This window comes from Oreochromis niloticus, linkage group LG19 (assembly GCF_001858045.2).
Source record: "Oreochromis niloticus isolate F11D_XX linkage group LG19, O_niloticus_UMD_NMBU, whole genome shotgun sequence".
Lineage (NCBI taxonomy): Eukaryota > Metazoa > Chordata > Actinopteri > Cichliformes > Cichlidae > Oreochromis > Oreochromis niloticus.
In genome coordinates this window covers 28,425,666-28,444,490 of record NC_031983.2, presented here as the reverse complement: position 1 = coordinate 28,444,490, position 18,825 = coordinate 28,425,666, and the positions used below count along the sequence as shown (strand labels likewise).

At 44.8% G+C, this 18,825-nt stretch overlaps 2 protein-coding genes across 3 annotated transcripts; both read left to right on the top strand.

Moving 5' to 3' along the window:
* On the top strand, positions 1-3,740 carry zgc:193593 (uncharacterized). The gene is made up of 2 exons (XM_005477670.2): positions 1-229; positions 1,065-3,740. The coding sequence occupies exons 1-2, from the start codon at positions 179-181 to the stop codon at positions 1,347-1,349; spliced, it is 336 nt and encodes a 111-aa protein (XP_005477727.1). The 5' UTR covers positions 1-178; the 3' UTR covers positions 1,350-3,740.
* A 1,483-nt stretch (positions 3,741-5,223) lies between these two features.
* Positions 5,224-18,820, top strand: si:ch211-195o20.7 (cytospin-A). Of its 2 annotated transcripts, none has more exons than XM_005477668.4 (12): positions 5,224-5,780; positions 6,315-6,448; positions 8,325-8,921; positions 9,158-9,210; positions 14,120-14,649; positions 14,889-14,985; positions 15,083-15,146; positions 15,900-15,960; positions 16,136-16,232; positions 17,349-17,465; positions 17,547-17,606; positions 17,715-18,820. In XM_005477668.4, exons 2-12 carry the CDS (start codon positions 6,409-6,411, stop codon positions 17,802-17,804), a joined length of 1,806 nt encoding a protein of 601 aa, XP_005477725.1. In that variant the 5' UTR covers positions 5,224-5,780; positions 6,315-6,408; the 3' UTR covers positions 17,805-18,820. The 2 variants fall into 2 exon arrangements, with proteins under 2 accessions (XP_005477725.1, XP_005477726.1); XM_005477669.4 differs by lacking the exon at positions 5,224-5,780 and adding an exon at positions 5,976-6,158.
* Positions 18,821-18,825: the final 5 nt, after the last annotated feature.

The following is an 18,825-nucleotide window of genomic DNA, read 5'->3' as shown; positions in this document are numbered from 1 at the left end:
CAGACTGTCCTGTCTCAGACAGCTGAGCTTAGGTGCGCGAACACCCGGACAAACCCTCTATCTCAGTGGGTTTCCCATCCTGGGAGTCCAGGGAGAGGAGCTTGAGAGAGAGACTGCCAAGAGTCATCTGGCCTTCAATTCATCTGATTTAGCAGGAAGACCAGCGTGGGAAGCTCAGATGTTTTTCAGACTCCCAAGACTCACTCCTGGCTACATCAGGCTGCTGCAGGTGAGTGCGAGCCTTTGTTAGGTTCTAAAGGTTTAAGGTGAGTATTTAAGAAAACAAGTTTTTCTTTTCTTAGATTTTATGTTTTACTGACAAATGCAAATAAAATAAGAAGTAGTGCTTTTGTCTGGGATTCATACAGGGGTTAGCATGCTCTCTCTGCCTCCAGAGGGAGGCTGATGAGAGAACTGCGGCAGTTCTGGGAGCAACTGCTGATAAAATGTTTGCAAGGTGCTGTTTTTATGGGTCCGTGCAGAGTTTTATTGACAGATACAAAATCATACAGCACACTTGCTTCGCTAAGCCTCGTGCTGCTATTGTGCAGCCATTTTTCTGAGCATTGTCTCAACAGATTTGGTTGTGACAAGATGATGAAACACAGTGCTATCTTATTATATACGCACAGACCACAATATTTCCAGGCTGCTGTTCCTGTAATTGTAGAATGGCTTATATTTTAGCTCAATAGTTGTAGTGTTTATCACAAACAATAGAGAAATCCAAGACTGCGACAGTCCATTGCATTGTAAGTGGAAATGGGAACTGGTTGAGCGAGCTACAGGAATGGCTTCTTAACTGCCTGTGACACAGCTCCATTAGAAACTATGAAGTTTCTATTATTTGCTCCTCCACGTGCTTTATAATTGTCAAAGGCCCACGGAGGAAATTGTCCATGTCGCAAAATAGATGAGCTTTTCGTTTGTCAAAAGAGACGAGCCACAATTTAGTAATTGAGAAAAGATGGAGTTTTAATCTCTCCAGGATTGCTGGGAGCACCGGCTGGAGCTGAGGTGTGCATGTTGTGCTTCGCTTATCGCATTTGTTACTTTTCTTTCAGACGCAGGCCTACCATAATGTGCCCGTGACGCCTCCGGCGGAGAAGACCGTGCCTGGTATGGCTATGGTGCTGGGAGCCGTTGGGATTGGGATGTGTGGCTACAGCTCCAAGCAGTTGGCCCTCTGCCATCGGCCCTCTTCCCGTGTCCTGCAGTTGATCGGCACGCACACTGATGCCAGTGCAGTGGCACACAGGATCCCCGTCCTGGATGTGACTCGCCGGGCCGGTGCCTGCCAGGAGATCCCACCTCCCTCGTTCGTTGGCGACAAAGTTCCCTCAAATTAGTCTGTGGTGATAGTTTGGCTGACACCATAGGTTGAGTTCCGGTAACTACGCTCGGTCATGTCTAAGATTGTAGCTATGCAGGCCCATTGCACCAATGCGGCCCATGTGCTCTCTGAAGACATGCTGTTGTGGATATCTGACTGAACCTATGTGTTGGCGCGAAATAAGAAACAGTATCATGAAGAGATGTGGAGTTCAGTAACAATAGTTCACATTCTACTGGATTGGTTCACTTATTCACTAATAACTAGGCTGTTTAATGCACAGAGAGAGCACTAAGCAGCATGAATGATGGGATGAGTACGTAACTGGTGCTGGAACTTCCCAGAAACTGTGGCTGAATGTGGCTTGAATGAGCTAGCATGACTAATTTGGAGGCATTGTGTGTCTTTTCGAGTACTGAGGTAAAAAGAGAGTGATGCTTGGCAGCGCTCCTCTGTACACAGATGGTTGGCATCTCTCTCTCTCTGACCTCCTTTCCATCTTTTCCCAGGCAGAGAGCCATGTGTAAGTGCTCGAGCAGCCCATCCTTGCCCATGACTTCAATTGATTTCCTCTGAGGAGGAGCAGGTGCCATCCATCAACAAGCCTTGGCATCTTTTGGTGTAGTCTGCATTGGCTGTCAATCAAAAGAGAGCGGTCGAAGACATAGGTTGGCTTTGGGGCTGAGTCAATAACCGGTGCGTCTATTCTGAGGACTTTCTCTGAGGATTGGGTCAGAGTGGTAAAGCAGAGGGTGCTTTTGTGGCTTGAAAACGTCTCTTTTATCAGAACAAAGTGGATCTGTTATCAAAGCCTGGGCCATGTAAACAACAATTGCACAAATACACTTTGCTGAGACACCGCAGGTGGCGGGTAAGCAAGGTAAAGTGGTGATTTCTGCAGGATAAGTCTGTGCCCTCCGTGGGGATTAACCCTGGTGGAAAACCATTCCTGGTGCACACACTCATTAACCTAATCTGGTATTAGAGGGTCAAGGACCCGTAAACAGTTCCTGTGCATCCAAACATTGTGCCATTCCCCCTGCAGTGTCCACCGTTTGTCTCACTGTCAGATATGGATGGACGAGTCTAGAGGTGGTGTTTTCATTCGTGTTAACACCAAAAAAATGTACCAGAGAGAGCAGAGCTGAGACTCGGCGAGACACTGAGCGTGGTTGAGAATGCGCGCTGTGCCTTATGGATTGCACAAGGTTATACTGTCGTCATTGACCGGCTCTTAAATTGAGCCAGGATACTTGAGATTTATCAGATATGGAGATGGTACAAGGTTTTATTTCTCATCAAGTAACAGAGGGAGGAGGACGCTCCCTGGCATTCTCCAAAGGAGGATGTAAGAAAGTTTAGTGTTTCGTCAGTTAGAGGTCAGCCAGACCTTGCAATCCACGTTCTCATAGCCAAAAAGCCGCCCTTGTCTCTCTGCCAAATTGGACAAGTGGCTAGTTGTGGCAGGTTGGGAGTTTTTAATGCCCCAGTAGTGACCCACCAGTATTCTAGCACAGAGGGTCACCAACAAAATGGTCGTAATCCACTCAGGAGAGGGGGCTAATGGCTCCAACTGGCATCGGCTGTTGGACAGTTGCTCACCTTATTCTGGACTGAGGCTGACACCTATAAACAATTTCATAATTGGGTTATAAGGTTCTCAACAGAGCAGGAATGCTCTGGAGGAAATGTACAGAGTAAACCAAACAGATAGCGCTCAGAATTACAGACACGTTTGGCTAAAATGTTCTCCACCTGTTTGAAAATTCGGATCTGAAATAATTGGCCGTGCTTTCACTGAACTGCAGACTGCAGTCGCATTCAGGCATTGCACTCCTGGGAGTTTTGGAATCAATGTGGACATGGGCTGGAAGCTGTGTAATGCACCTAGCTGCTTTTGATGGATTCTCTTTATACTGCAACAGTGCACAGTGAGCACAGAGAACTGCGAAAACCTATTGATCTCAATAAGAGAGTGAAGGAGGAGAGCTTGTCTCCTCGCTGCAGCCAGTTCCTGTTTCACTCGGCATTGTGCAGTTTATGAGGAGTAACTGCCGAGATAGTGCACTGAATAATGGGGATGCTCGAAAACACGTTAGCGCTCGGATTAAAAATGCAAGGGATGTTTGAAAGCACAGTATTCATCTGTCAGCGTGCTGGATGTCACACATCAGCGCTCATCCATTAGCGTCTGTGAAGCTCTACAAACTTGACTTTAGCTGTGCCCATTAAAGGAGACTTTTGTTCTGTTAGTAAAGTCATTAATATTTAATGAAAAGATGTTGGACTAGATTTATGAAATAAAAGCACTTTAGTCACAGCTGCGGCTCAGATTGTTTCTGTGCAATTATGTGGGATGAAATTGTTCTTTTTGTACCAAGAAATAAATGTTTTAGTCAAGATTCAATTCATGCTGTTTTGGTGTAATTATGCTTCAAGAGATGTGACAGAATTTTACCACAGGAATCACGGCCCTGATGACCTAATCGTAAGATAAACTTGTGAAACTGCAGAGAGAGGATGAACGCTGATATCCTGGTACTGTGACAGACACTATGCACGCTATGCGGTAACGTGCAGTGCGAGACCAGAGGCTGTAGACAGACTCACACCGACCAGCACATGCTGCTTTTAAATATTTTACTCAAACACTTGTGGAGATACGTCACAGGGGCTCAACCCGCAACGCAGTTGTATTTAATATCTGATGAAGCCAGGCTCTTCCTCCTGTTTCACAAACTTTATTTGGAGAGAATTGTTGTTTTTGACTAAACACTGAAGCAAACCTGTCGTCAGTGTGTGGTGGATTTTTGGGATTCTGCTAAACAACTAAGATCAGCGATGTTTCGCTCCTGGCAGTGATAGAAAGGTTACCAACAAATATCTCAACAATGTCATTTCCTGTGGAGTCACGATAAAAGTCAAACTATAGTTGGCCTTAAAAGCAGCTACGACCTACTTACAGATTATACAAACATCACTTCTTTATTATTAATGCAACAGTTTATCAGTGGGGCTCATAGCCCGTCCACGTTTACGTGCCACATTGTAGCATCAGTGTTGTGCAGGCTGAACGTTCAATAATGTGATAAAGTGTTCAGGTTTTTTTAAGTAATAAAGAGTTCGTTGGTTTTCTGTCACAGTAGGGGGAAAGTGACCACAAATGAATAAATTAATACAAAACTAAATAAATAATCAGCTAAACTTCCATTTAAATAAATTGGTATCAGCTCAGAATTTCAGTCTTTGTATCTCTGCTTTCTATGAATGAGCCCATTTAAGCACACACTGATTATATGTGTTTGCCCAGCATATATAGTTGTGGTCAGAGGTTTGCATGAATTTCATGGTAATTTGGGGGCTTTTAATGATTTCTTTGAATTGTCCTTTTTCCACGGTGGAACGACAGTACAGCAACTTTCATGAGTTAAAAAAATCAATAATTAAGTGCACACGTTTGAGTTCATTTGGAATTTTTTTTGATCCACAAAACCTCAAATATATAAGTACAGCCACTGATAATATTTGGTTAAATGCCTCTTAGCAAGGTTGACACTTACCGGTTAATTTAGTTTAAAAAAAAATATATATATATATATCAAAATTTATCGATTCAAAGAATTGGCCATATGGACTATTAGTTTAATGAGTAATCTCCTGTGTGTATGCCAGCTTTTAAATAAATATGTCCAGACCAGAGCTGCTGTGTCTAAATATGTGATCTGTTAATGTTTTTGTCACTAATGTTTATGCGTAACTTCGGTTTTGCGTAACTTTGGTTTATTTCTTATTGTGTTCATGATTGAGTCAGAATTAAACAATAAAAAATTACTGCACTGGTGCAAAAGCGTAACCAGGAAATAGTTTGAAACACTCAGAACTGAATCATCCCAAGACTCACCGGAGTTATGTGGGAGCTAAACTGTCAGCGGGACCGCGTGAACAGACGGAGAAATATTGGTATGTAAAGTCGGTTCGCTGTTGAGCCCGGGGCTGTATGGCACAGCAGGTCAGTGGGTCATCCACTCGAAGCAGTGAGTGGACAGGAGCCAACTCATCCCAGAGGCAATAGCAACAGGTTTGTCCTTGCACAGCCTAACTGTGCCCTCCAGTGGACACGTCCGGTGGATATCAGAGCCATCGGTCATCTGCGGTCAGAGTTCACTTCGACTCTTTGTGCGGACTAAAGCCACACGTCTTTGCTTCGTTTTTTTGATAAGCTCCCAGGAGTAAAATGTTGCTTGGACCTGAGTTTGTCCAACAGCAGCTGCTTTTGCGTTTGTCCATCTGCCCTCGGCGCTTCTCCGTGAAGGAACAGCGGGGCAGTGCGCTTGGCTGAGCAGCGCTGGAGAAAGCGGATCGTGGAGAAGAAGAAGAAGAAGAAGAAGAAGCAGAGGTTCCCAAACGCAGAACCGGAGGATCTGGGATTGATTCTAATCTGTCCAAGGTTTGTACCCACTATTGTTGCCTTTTCACATTAAGGGTGTGACTTTTGAGTGAGTTTTCTCCACTCTCAGTGAAGAACTTAAATCGAGTTTGTGGCTGAAAGGTTTTCTCGCGCGTCTGTGGCGCAAACCTCTGACTCTATAAGAACGATGTTACGTTTTAGTGAACCTCACTGGTTTAAGTGCCAGTTTGAACTCGTGGGTGCTTCTCGGTGACTCGGTTTGCAGTTTCTGTGGGTCTGGGGCGCATTTCTCGTCCTTTTCCACTCACCGAGCACTTACACCGACGTACCAACAGCTTTCTGCCTCATGTGGCCACACTGTAGCGTCCTGCCTGTACGTCTGATCTCACTCTGGTGTTTCAGCCTCATTATGTAAAGGTACTGATTTTACTATCATTCAAATGAGCCTCCATGTCAACTTCCGCAGTCCGCCATCAGTGTGAGCGAGGTTGTGTTCACTGGATTATTTCTCAGCTGGATAAAAGTGCACGACTTCACCCTTTGCTCTGTGTGTGTGTGTGTGTGTGTGTGTAGGTCACCTCCTCTCTATCTCTTTGGTCTGGTCTGCGTGAAAGTGCAACAAGCACCTGCAGGGCCGCATCACTGGCCCCAACCCTATTACTGCAGTATGGGCAACTTTTCCACCAAGGACAGCCACGGACCCACAGGTAGGTCATCCCTCAAACACAGACACACACACACACACACACACACACACACACACACACACACACACTCTTAATTTACTTTCTTTAAACCAGCTCTGGCAGAATCAGCTCCCTTGAACTTTCCGTGCTGTGTCTGAAAGGTTTGGCAGTGCGCACAGATGGCTGTGGCGTGTTGGCCTCGTGTTTTGAATTGTTTTGAGAAATTTCCAGGAAATCGCAAACATCTGATTCAGGAAGTACACGGAAGTCGGAAGCATGATACCAGAAAAGTGCATGTACTAGAATTCCCAAAATGTGAAGGTGGATGAAGAGTAATCCTGAAACTGAAGGCAGCAGAGAGAAGCAAGTGGAAAAGCTGTAGGTGTGTGAATGTGTGTGTGCTGAGTTGCAGCAGGAATCTTGGCAGCTCTCCTGTGTTGCTCAGTGAGTGGTCATTCTCCTCGCGTCCCCGTGTGATTCGTTCTGGCCCCGCCGGGCCAGCTGTGATGAATCGGCAGAATTCCCCAGCTCAGCACAAGGGCAGCGGATTAATCATAGGAAGTCTAATGCTATCTGACACACACACACACAGACTTACACACACATCCACTCTCATTCAGTCAACTTGCCACCCATGCACATGGTTGGACGAGCGCATTAAGGTCTGGAATGAAGAAATAAAGAGAAGGGTTGGCTTGAGAGTCCTATTAGACAGTCCTGTCATTCTTTCTCGGTGATTTGGCCGTGCAGCAGGTGGTGCATAACTTTGCAAATGTTCAAGCTCTGATCTTACATCACTAAAGAAAGAAAAAGAAGGAACAAAAAAACATTCATTTTGTTCATAGTGAAGCTTTTGTCCAAACAAGGAAAATGAGCGGGGAAGAGAAGGAAACGCTGCCTGCGGGTTCCCATAGCCTCTGGAGTTCTTAACGCTGGCATGCTGTGACAGGCGGGGAATGCCAAAAAGTGGAACTCATCATGTGTCAAGTCTGAAAATGAATCGGTAACTGATTGCTGCAAATACGTGGGAATTGTTTGTCCTTTGTCTGCATGTGTGTTCCTGAATCGGGAGCAGTGGTATGGATGAGCAGCGCTGGAGGAATGCTTGTATTACAGCATTCATTGTCAGGGGCACGGCCCGGGCATTGTGCTGGTCAGCGAAGGCCGTGTTGTTCAGTCAACTCGCTAGATGATGTTTTCAGTGTCAGCATGCCTGACTGCTGACGACTGACTGCTTTCTCACTTCGTTCTGTGTCCACTTCAGTAGTTCAGTGTATTCCTTCAGTCTGTATGACCGAGTCACAGATGGAGGCTGTTATGCTTCTCCTTTTCTGTCACACATGTATGTGGTGAATGCTCATGGTCAGAGTTTCAGATACTGAGGTCATCGTATGTGCAAATACTCTCTAAGAGCTCTAAACTGCTGTAAACACCCAGTCTTGGGCTTGCGTGATGTGAAGAGATCATGATGTGAGGACGTGTGCTCCACCCACCTGTTCTAAAAACCTTCTGTTCACAATCAGGAGCAAAGTGTCTTAAAGAAAGAGGAGCTAAAACTGCTTCTTTCAGAGAGCGAGGGAGCAAAGCAGCTGCACGAAGGCTCAGTATAAGAAAAGTGGACTATTTTAAACAAAAGTTATTTCAGTACAGTCCAAAAATAAAAGTCGGGCCTGGAAATGAGCACAAACTTTAAAGTCCTGCTCCACTTATGAAGTTAAAACCAGAGACCAGGATATGAAATTATTTCAAGAATTGTTCCTAAATTGATGTCTTGTGTGGAAAACAGCAGACAGAAATTATTATTCAGCTCAGTTTTTCCCCTTTTCCCCATATTTAGATGCAGTCTTCAAACATGCATTTGCTTTTCTTATTTTCTCTCAAATCTGTTTTTCTTTAGGGGCTCAGGTGGACAGTTTTCACACTCCACCTACTACTCCACAGAACGACGGTGCTGTTTTCACAACCAGTGCTCCCCAGCTTCCGTCTTCCCCTACGATCTCAGTTTCATCTATACCTCCAGTACCGGTCACCACTGGCAAGAAATCGCAGCATGGCACGCCAACTACTCCCAGCGCTCGCAGTCCCCCTCCGGATTGGAAGCCTCGTCCACCGGTCAGCGCGAACAGCTCCACGGTTAGTGCCGGAGTTATCCCAGTGAACAGCAAGCCAGCCGGTGCTGTGGCAGTGAGTGAGAAAGCTACTGTAGGGAGGAATGGTGGTCCTCCTACTTCTACACCCAGGATTCCTGTCACCCCAGAGAAGAGTGTGCCCATCAGCCCTATAAAGAGCCCCTCGTCTCTGTCTAGTGCCTCACCTGTGGTGGGCAGCTCTTTGGGGCAAAACTGGAGAGAACGGGACAGTGGTCTGAGTCGGTCTCTGCCGCAGTGTCAGGAACCGAAGGACGGCCAAAGCGAGGAACTTGAGAAGTTGCTGGAGGAGTGTAAGCTAGCTCTGGGAATCACTGCCAGTGAGGACGGGAGCACAAACACAGCAGGTGAGAGTAAAATTAGTCTTAATCTTATAGTACTAGTATTTGAAATGTCAAAATATGCCCCCCTAAATAAGCACTGCAATAACACCTCCTGCAGACTTGTTGTTTGAGTGCTACAACTCTGCATTTCAATGTGGGCCAAACATTTGTCTGTTTTAAGAAGGGCAAGTCAATTTCCTTGACATTTTTTGTTTTATATGCATGTGATGCTTCCTGACATTTCTGTGACCTTCCCTCAGAGATACTGAAGCATCTGCTGACAGAAGTGAAGAGTCTGAAGAGTACATTAGAGGTGAGATGAGCTTCAAAGGTTTCTCCTCCAGAAACCGGCCGTGCACTTAACTCTTCCCCCCAAAGAGACGTTATCCGGTCAAGCTGTGATCTCTATAAACTAAAGTTTGCATATGAATATGGCAACATTTTGGGGTGAGGAGCTTTGGTACTGGATGCCTTCTAGTAGTAATGACCAGGTTGCAGTTCCTGTGAAGGATGCATTTGCCTAAATCCCAATAAATTGACTTTATTTATATACACGACCCACCTTTGTTGCAGCGTAACTGAACGAGTAAAGTACATGCATTTGTAAACAGGAAGTGATGTACAGGTTGGTGTAATGTGACCTGTGAGCCAAGAGGTAACACTAACACATACCATCCCATCACAGCCCACACTTTGCTCCCCTTTAACAACAACAGAGTCTTCAAGTGGACTCTGCTTCACCCCCTGGGGGCTGCAGCTGTGCTAATGAAGGTCTTCCTGTCCTTCCACAGGAGGAAAGTTGTTGAGATCATTTTCTGTCCAACAAGATAGTTTATCAAGGACACTCGCATTTGATATCAGAGGCAGCTGCACATGACTGTTGGTCCTTCTGATGAGACAACATGCGACTGTTGTTGGTGCTGTATAAATAAAAATGAACTGAACTGAATGGCAAACACAAAAGGGTTAATAATAGTGAAGAAGTGACTTTCAACCTGAAAGGTGGTGCTTATTCACGAGAGACTCTCCGGCTGTGTTTGATATGGATATGGATAAAATCAAATTCTGCAACATTTTAGTTCATTTTCTCGTTCATTCCGTGATCTTAGGAGGACGGTGATGTTCTTGAGTAATTTCCTGTCAGTTATTCGTTCTGATTCCTGACCCTCCCTTATGAGGATTGTAGCCAGAGGCTTCCAGCTTCATCTAGATCTGCCTCAGATTACGACAGCTGGACTATGACAGAACGGTGCCCCTCCCCGTCCCCATCGCCTTTTCTTCTCTTTCTTCTGTCCTCCCCGTCCTCTCGTCTGCTCTTTTATTTTTCTCATGTATTTGAATTATTTTAATTAAACTCCGACTGACGCACGTCATCTGTTTTTACCTTCCGGCTCGTCTATTCCGGGCCTCCTTGATGTCAGCTCTGTCTATTTAATATTTAAACTGTCCAAACACTCCTTTCTTTACTTTGTCTTTCTTCCACTTTCCCACATCCTTGTGAAAGACCTAGAAATATAAGCCTCGCACGGTCCAGCTGAAGCTCAGAGAGACTGTGGTATAACGCAGTGAGAGGGCTCAGTGTTATGGAAATCATGGCAATCCAACCCCGTGTTTACACGAGCCCTCTGTAGGACGATATAAGCTATCCAGAGCTCAGCTTTATGAACCCTCTCTGCCTGCTCTGCAGTGCTGAGATCCTTTGTGTGGAGAGCCGGAGAAGGGGAGTGCAGGGCGGAGGAGGGGGTTCACATTCAGCTGTTTCCAAGACAAAACCTGTTTTGTTTTGTGCTGTGGTGAGGTAGAAGGGCTGCAGCTTGCAGTGACCCACTGGCCATGTTTTGTGCATGTGCACACGAAACAAAAGACTTGCAAACACATGCACCAAAAATTCTATCTTCAGAGGCCTGCCCCCCTCCCCTCAGTCCCCAGCTGAGCCTGTTGACCGCTCCACCCCGAGCACAAGACTGAAATGAGCGATGGCTTTCCCTCTCTCTCTCATCTCTTCCTTCCTCTGGATGCCTTCAACCCCCCTCTCCTCTCTTCTGCATGCACCATCCATCTTTTCGTCTGACCCCACCTTGCTTAATTCGTTTCCTCTTCAGATCTGACCCCATTTTTTTGACCCCTTTTTTTCTTGTAATTTAAGTAGCTGTTATTTTTCCAGTCACATTCAGACAGATAAGCCTCCCTGATGTGCTTTCTTCATCTGTCCTCAGCACTCCTTTTCCTAATGCTCCTTATCTGTCTCTGTCTATCTGCCAGCAATAATGTTATTTCCATTTCTTTGTAGTTAAACTGAATTCTAAAGAAAGCCACATGATTGCCCATTGTGCAATGAACTGCTAAGGATGTTATCAAATGTACCATCTGTTTGTGCTTATGAGCATGACAAGTTTTCAGTTTTCTTAACCAGCAAAAATGAAAATACTCCAATCGTGGCTGTGTTGTGGGGGTGGATGGTCAGATTTGTGTTCCCTGCTGGAGTCGATCTCAAAGCGTTTGGAATCAGTTCCAGGTGAACACTGCCCGAGATTTCCTGAAATGATATCCAGGTTCTCTCTGTTCACTTTGCTCCTTGACGGTCTGCTGCAGTGAACCAGGCCGTGCATTTGGAAGCCACGGATCACATGTAGACTGACGGGAAGATGGGAGGAGGGTTCCCGACTGCATTGGGAAGCTTTTCTTAAATATGCAACTCTCTCCCAGGTTATGTTTGAGCATCATTTGCAGAGTTTTTTTGGCCATTTTGCACTGCATATCTGGGAGGGAAATGTCTCTTAAGAAATATATTTGAATTCACACCACAGCTTGTTGAAAGCTGGAGAGAGCAGTAATCACTGAGCTGGGATGATTCCCCAAGTTAGAGTGGGCGTGGAGGTGAAGTAGGGACACATAGTAGTAAACACAGCACAAATCTTCAAGTGTGATGAACTCTTTCCAGGAATTGTCAGGAAAGCAGATTTGCATCTAGAGTATAGACGTGTATGTATGCCTGTACTACATCTGGTCCTGCAGCGGGGCATGAGGCCGGGTCCTGGGGGACCGAGCCAGCGTGTGCGTTTTAGTCCTGACAGTCCACACCCTTATCTCAGTGTTAACTGAGGAGCACCCCTTCCTGTTTCCTTAAACAGACACGCTCCAGTTGCTGTCCACATCTAGATAACAAAGACTCTGCAAAGACAAGATTCTTTAAGTCCAAGCGGGTGTTTGTAATAATCCTAAATATAGACTCGGAGAACTCCAAACAAGATTCACCATCCTGCTGATTTCCAAGGAGAATGTGCTTTGGCTTAACCTGAGTATATGGATACGTGTTGGAGAATGAAACGGTGTGGTTTGGTGTTGATGTGAAAGAACAGGGGAGGTGTGTGTGTGTCTGTGGGAGAGAGGAAAGCAACGTGATATGCATGTGTACGTGTGCGCGCATGTATCCAGAGTAATCAGGTCCAGCTGTGGTCTTGAGTCAGTGGTCAGATGAGGGAACGGCTTGGCTCAGACTTGCCTCCTCCTCCACATCTTCATCCATTCTTCATCTAATTACCACCCTTCCCAATCCCTCCACTCCTCCACACTCTCGCAGTTCCCCAGCTTGCATTTCTCCACAGTCTGTGAACTCCCTTTCCTTAAATCTGTGTGTGATTCCAACAACTTCTATTGTCCTCCCTGACTTCTCTGACTTTCTTCCACATCCCTCTGTTTTTCTTTTATGATGTTGGTCGCTTAACATTTTTTAATGGTCTGGTATCGTTTACCTCTTGGCTTCATTGGCTCTGAGTGCCTGTTTTGATGTCTGGGGGTAGTGTTTGTGCATGTCTGCTGCTACAGGGCTTTAAGAATGAAAGCTGGAAGCGTTCTTTTACATCACAAAGATATGAAACTGAATCAGGGTTGGGATTTAGTTTTCCCAAGTCAAAAAAAACCAAACCAGTTTTTGGATCACAGCCACACCGATGGTGTCGCAGAAGGCAGTTTCACAATGCAATCTTTGGTCCGCCTCCCAAACGTTGCTTACATTTGCTTTGTTTTTCTGTCTGTGTCGGAGCTTGTTCGGCTTCGAGTCGGGTTTTTTTCTCCAAGAATGATTTTAAAAACGAGCAGACCACTTTTGTTCTCATGATCCAGTTTTGCCTCATTTGAGTTGGCTTGCCAGCTCCCCCCCCCCCGGCTTGCTGAGGCCTGCTGCTCGCTTCAGCTCAACTTGTCGTCTAATGAGGGCCAAATGGATATTTGATAGTTTATTTGATTGCAGTCATTCTCTGTGGAAAGCTGAGCTGTTTGATTTTGTCTGTCCGATTAACTTAAAGCCAACTTTAATCCTCTGGATTTTTTATGGCATTGTTGTGAAAATAATTTTGATTGCATGGGTTATCTGTAACATTTTTATTATATTTCTCTCAGTCCTGATCAGAAGTTTAAGACCACTTGAAAGATGGCAAAAAAACATATTTTGCATGGCTGGATCTTAACAAGGTTCCAAGTCGAGCTTCATCATGCAACAAGTAGAAATGGGAGTGAGACAAAACATTTTTTTGAGCATGCAGTTTATTGAAACTGAAACAGGCTGTTTTACAGCTGTGAAAAGTTTAGGACCACATGCCTTTAAAGGGCCAAATCTGTGCAAAAACGTGGATTTATTGTCATTTTCTGTCATGATGTTCTGATGGCAAAGGCAAAAAATCTTTCCCTTAACCTTCCCCCTGTGGTCTTGAACTTTTGATTGGGACTGTATGACAGATTATTTACAAAATTTATAGCCGTCCAATCAGCTTCTGCTGCACTTGTGTTTGGCTTACCAAAAGTCAGCTGTGCCAGCATATGCCCACACAGAACATGGATGGTAAATGGTAAATGGCCTGTATTTATATAGCGCTTTTCTAGTCCCTAAGGACCCCAAAGCGCTTTACATATCCAGTCATCCACACACTGGTGATGGCAAGCTACGTTGTAGCCACAGCCACCCTGGGGCGCACTGACAGAGGCGAGGCTGCCAGACACTGGCGCCACCGGGCCCTCTGACCACCACCAGTAGGCAACAGGTGAAGTGTCTTGCCCAAGGACACAACGACCGAGACTGTCCGAGCCGGGGCTCGAACCGGCAACCTTCCGATTACAAGGCGAACTCCCAACTCTTGAGCCACGATCGCCCAGGGTTGCTGTTTCTTAAATTAGTTGGACAAACTGAGATTTTCCTGCTAATAAAGTACCCTGTGTTTCCTTTCCAGTCAGAGCGTGGCGAATGGCTGCAGTTCCAGGCTGACCTGCAGGTGGCGGTGGCGGTGGCAGATCGCCTGAGAGCTGAGGCAGAAGAGGAGTTGACGGCGCTCCGAACAGCCCATAAAGACATTGAGAGGGAGCTGTCTGCTGCCCAGCAGAGACAGAAAGAGGCTGACGTGCAGCTGATTACTCTGAGGGAAGAGTTGAAGGAGAGCAGGCAAAAACTGGCTAATCTCACCAAGGTCCAGGGCAAAAGTGAAGCCCAGGAACCTGAGAAGCCAAATGGAGAATCCAACAAGTCTGCGAACAAGGAAGAAAGCCACAGAGGCAGGGAGAGGGCGGTGTACAGGTTGGGAAGAGAAGGGCTGGAAAGTAAGAGTCAGAACGAGGTGGTGAAGAATGTCGCTGACGAAGAGGCGAAAACGGACTGTAAAGATGTGACTAAGCGCTACCTGAGAAATGTGACCAATGAGGACAGGAACAGAGAGGGGGTGCGATCCAGTGACACACGAAGGATGGTGACTACAGAGAGGTCAAGGTGAGAAAACGGTTCGAGCCTAAGCGTACGTCTGTGGAGCTGGACAGAGATTTGAAAACAAAACCTCTCTGCTCCACAATCACCAAACTTGGTCAGGACTGCAGTTGTGCTTTCTCTATAACATACTGCATTAACTCGACCACTTGAAAAGAATTTAAACAGTCCAGTCTACACGTGGAGCGTGAAGCAGCTGTCTTAGGGGAGTTGATTTGGTTTGTTTTATCCATTCTTTGCTGCAGAAGCCTGTCCAGATTGCCCAGCTCCTCAGAATCCAACACCATGCTGAACGGAACCTCCCAGTTAAATTCTGCTGCAACAGCTGCTCCTGCAAACAAGGTGAGACTCATACAGAGGAAGTGGCTTCATTAGGGTCTGCTTGTTGATGAAGACACAGCTATACCTAATTAGATACTTCTGTTTTTTTCTTTAAAAGAACTTGTTGCAATTAAGAGGTCGAAATCTGGACTGGCAGGACAGCAGGTCAAGCAGTGACACAGGTGAGCTCACCCACACCTCGATCTACTACTGAACAATGTTTTTAACCATAGTCTCCATGTAAACGATGGGATTCAACCTCATTTTGTTGATTCATTCATAATTTTTAGAGCCAAAAGTGAGCATATTTAGATATTTACCCCTTACATAGTTATGATGAAAGGCTGGAGACCAAACGCTTTCTGTGTCATACTGTAAACATGTTTAGTTTCGGATGTAAAGTTGGGCGTCTTAGAGATCTGAGAGTGAGCCTGAAGTAGTGACTCTAGTTGTTTTGGTCGTCGAGGTTTGGTTTGCTGTAAGGGTCATCTTTGACTCTTTTCTTTTACCTTTTCGGCCTTGCTGTACTTTAATTTCCTGTAGAGGTTTTTGCTGTTAGCAGCCTGTCATTGTAAATAATGACTTGCTCTGGAAAATAAAGGCAGCGCTGGTACATTAGTTTGTACCACACAGTGTTGTGGTACAAACTCATGACAAGTACAGCCCTGCTGTTCTCTTTTAAGCTGATATCTCTTCCACACAATATATTTATGTGTAAGTCATAGCTGTTCTTTCTTCACATTCTAATTATGGCTTTAGGTCATTTTAAAAAGTTTTAAATTACTTTTAAATACACACATTTACAAAAAGAGCCTTTAACCGTGTAGACGTTTGTGTTGGTAAGTTAAAATGTTTTGTGCTGTGACTAAGCCTTCCTGCACCGGATGCTCATAGCTTGCTGTTGTGTAACACAGGGTTGTTTCTTCTCTGTGCAGGAAAACGTGAGGAGTCTTTAAACAAGTACAATTCAGCCCTCACTGAGTTGCCGCCCACCAAGTGAGTCCACAGCGACATGCACTCTGTGAACAGTCACATCCTTTGTAAATCCAACGACTTGTTTGGACTGAAGCAAAATAGATCGTGAAGTTCAAGTAGAGATTCGGAAACACTTCTCGTGCGACGTTCAGTTTGCTCTACTGTAACTGACTCAAGCGTGTGTGCATGTTTTCAGGTCTCAGGATGGATTCAACCTGCTGCTGCGTCGCCATGGAGGCTCAAAGAGAAACTCGCTGCTCCGCTGGTGTCAGAGTCGAACCCAAGGCTACAAGGTGACCTCAAGATGCTTTTATATGTAGTTCGGTTTACAGGTGTGTGTGGGCTCTTGGTCATAATCTCCAAATCTCCACCAAGTATTCCAAACTCTGATAACAGAGTCCTTTTTTAAACATTCAAGAAACCTGGAAGGCTCCACATGGGCTCCCACCCCACAAAGACGGGGACCCGAGTGATTTAAATTATTAAATCCTGCCCTCGCTAAAATATTAGCGCTCCAGCTGACACTGGGTCTGGAATCAACTTTTACCCTCAGGATTAAATCATGTGACAGATCAACAGCTCCATTGTGTGTTTCCAGTAATATAACTGAAACTCTGTAACCATTAGTAGTGAACCTGTCAAAAGCATCTGATTTAGTAAATCTTGTCATTTTAGTAGAAAAAGTGTTTTTAGATTTTAGGATTATCTTTCTGGTAGAACTCCAAATGTGTCACATAAACTCTCCTCGCTGCTTGCAGAGGTGTTCCACAGGGATCCATCCTTGGGCCCTTTTCATTCACCCTGTAAACAAACAATATTATATCTGCCCCTCATAAAAAGTTTTATATACATTCACTAGTCATAGGATCATTGTAAAAATCCATAATTTGTGCACACTTAAATATGGCGATATTATTTATATGCTTCTTTCTTCATCTGCCTTGAAGCCTCTTGATTCTGTGATTATGTGAAACATGAATGGCTCGCCTTAGGTGAGCGACGAGAGCTGAACTGTATGTTTATCTACAGCTTATTAACTTCTGACTACAGTTAAATACATGTTTACAGTATCAGGTCACATACATGTTAACATTAGCTCAGCCTTTTGTTCCCACTGAACTTGAAAAACCAATTTAAATAGGTTTTGGCAGCTCGTCCCTTATGAGACTACCCTCTCTGGTTTCATTCAGACATTTTAAAAAGGTTAAAAAGGTACTTCTATATATGCAGCTGCCCTTGCACATGCTTTTCTAATAATAATCCATGAACATGTGTAATGTGTCTGAGCTTTTGCACATTTGTTTATAGACCTGTTTAAATAAAGGACTTAATATTAGTGGTAGTCCAACAGATTTTAACACTGAAGTAATGAACATAATACATTTTTGTATCCTCTCCTCTTCATGCAGAACATTGACATTACCAACTTCAGCAGCAGCTGGGCCGACGGCCTGGCCTTCTGTGCCGTCTACCACACCTACCTCCCCTCGCATATCCCTTACAGCACCCTCGGCCCCGAGAACAAGGTAGTGCCGGTTTCTGTGTGACTGATGGGACGAAGCGACTTGTTTGTGTTAAACTTATCGATTTTACTTCTTTCTTTGTAGAAAGAGAATCTCAGTCTAGCGTTCAAAACAGGAGAGAGCGTTGGGATTGCGCAGTCTCTGGTAAGACTTTGTGTCTTTAACCAATTTCCCATTTTATACACACACACACACACACACACACAAAACAGTTCTTTGTTTGTTGTGCTCATAAATGTGTCTCTTTAACAGACAGTGGAGGAGATGCTGAGAGTGGGTGGTCCTGACTGGCAGCGGGTTTTGAGCTACGTGGAGAGCATGTACCGCCACTTTGAGATGTAACTGCTGGAGGTACTGTCAAAGGGTCCCGCCACAGATGACACTTCAGAAACTCTGTCGAAGAAGCATAGTTTATCATAATTGTTCCCTGAATACTACTTTTGTTGGGTGGTTAAGAGCGGATGACCTTCAAAGCTACAGTTTGTAACTGAAATAGTCTCAGAAACAGCTGTCACAAAAGCCTGTAAACAAAGGATGTAAGCACAGATGGGCGTGAGCTGTGTGCACTCGTTTCTGTTCAGAGAATTAAACGGACATGCAAAAGTTACACATTTTAGCTTTTAAAGTGGATATTATCGTGACCGCCTTGTAGAAATTCCGATTATGTGGAACCTTTTTAGCATCCTTCTGTTAAAGTGTGTACACGAGTTGCTGTAAATGTCTCCACACTGGTACTTTACGGTCAGAAAGTACTGTATTAGGTCTTCCATGAAATCTATAATCTTTGGCTTTTATATGTGATGCTTTGCAAGGTTTCCACATCTGTTTGGACATTTGAGCACTGTGTAAATACACACTTTTGTCAGCACTTTGTTGATGTCAGAATGTAATTTGCAGTAGATGTTTATGTAGTCTTGTAAAGGCTGTGTGGGCATTCAGCTGCAAGGCCTCAGTCCAGGCAGAAACGTGTCTGACGATTTATCTTAGATAAAGTTTCAGTTTTTGAGTAAAGTTGGCCTTTCCTCACATAAAACACATGTAATCAAAATTTCAAAGTGCTTCTGTGATACTAACGAGAGAGCCGGTGCTGTTAAGTTGCTCAGGGATGTGCGTTAAAGAAGCGACACAGCTAAAGCAAATACAAGCCTCCACAAGCTTGCACATCCGGTTTCAAGATCATCTCGCATCAAACCCGCATCCTCGCTGACGCGAATCTGGTATTTTTACGACGTGTTGAAAACTGTTGCCAAAGTTGTACGTGCCAAAATGAATCAAGTGCTCCTTACATTGTAAGATATGTTTGTATTTAACTAGTGTGAAGAATTATACCAAAGAAATAAACAGTTTATTTGGATGAAGTGGC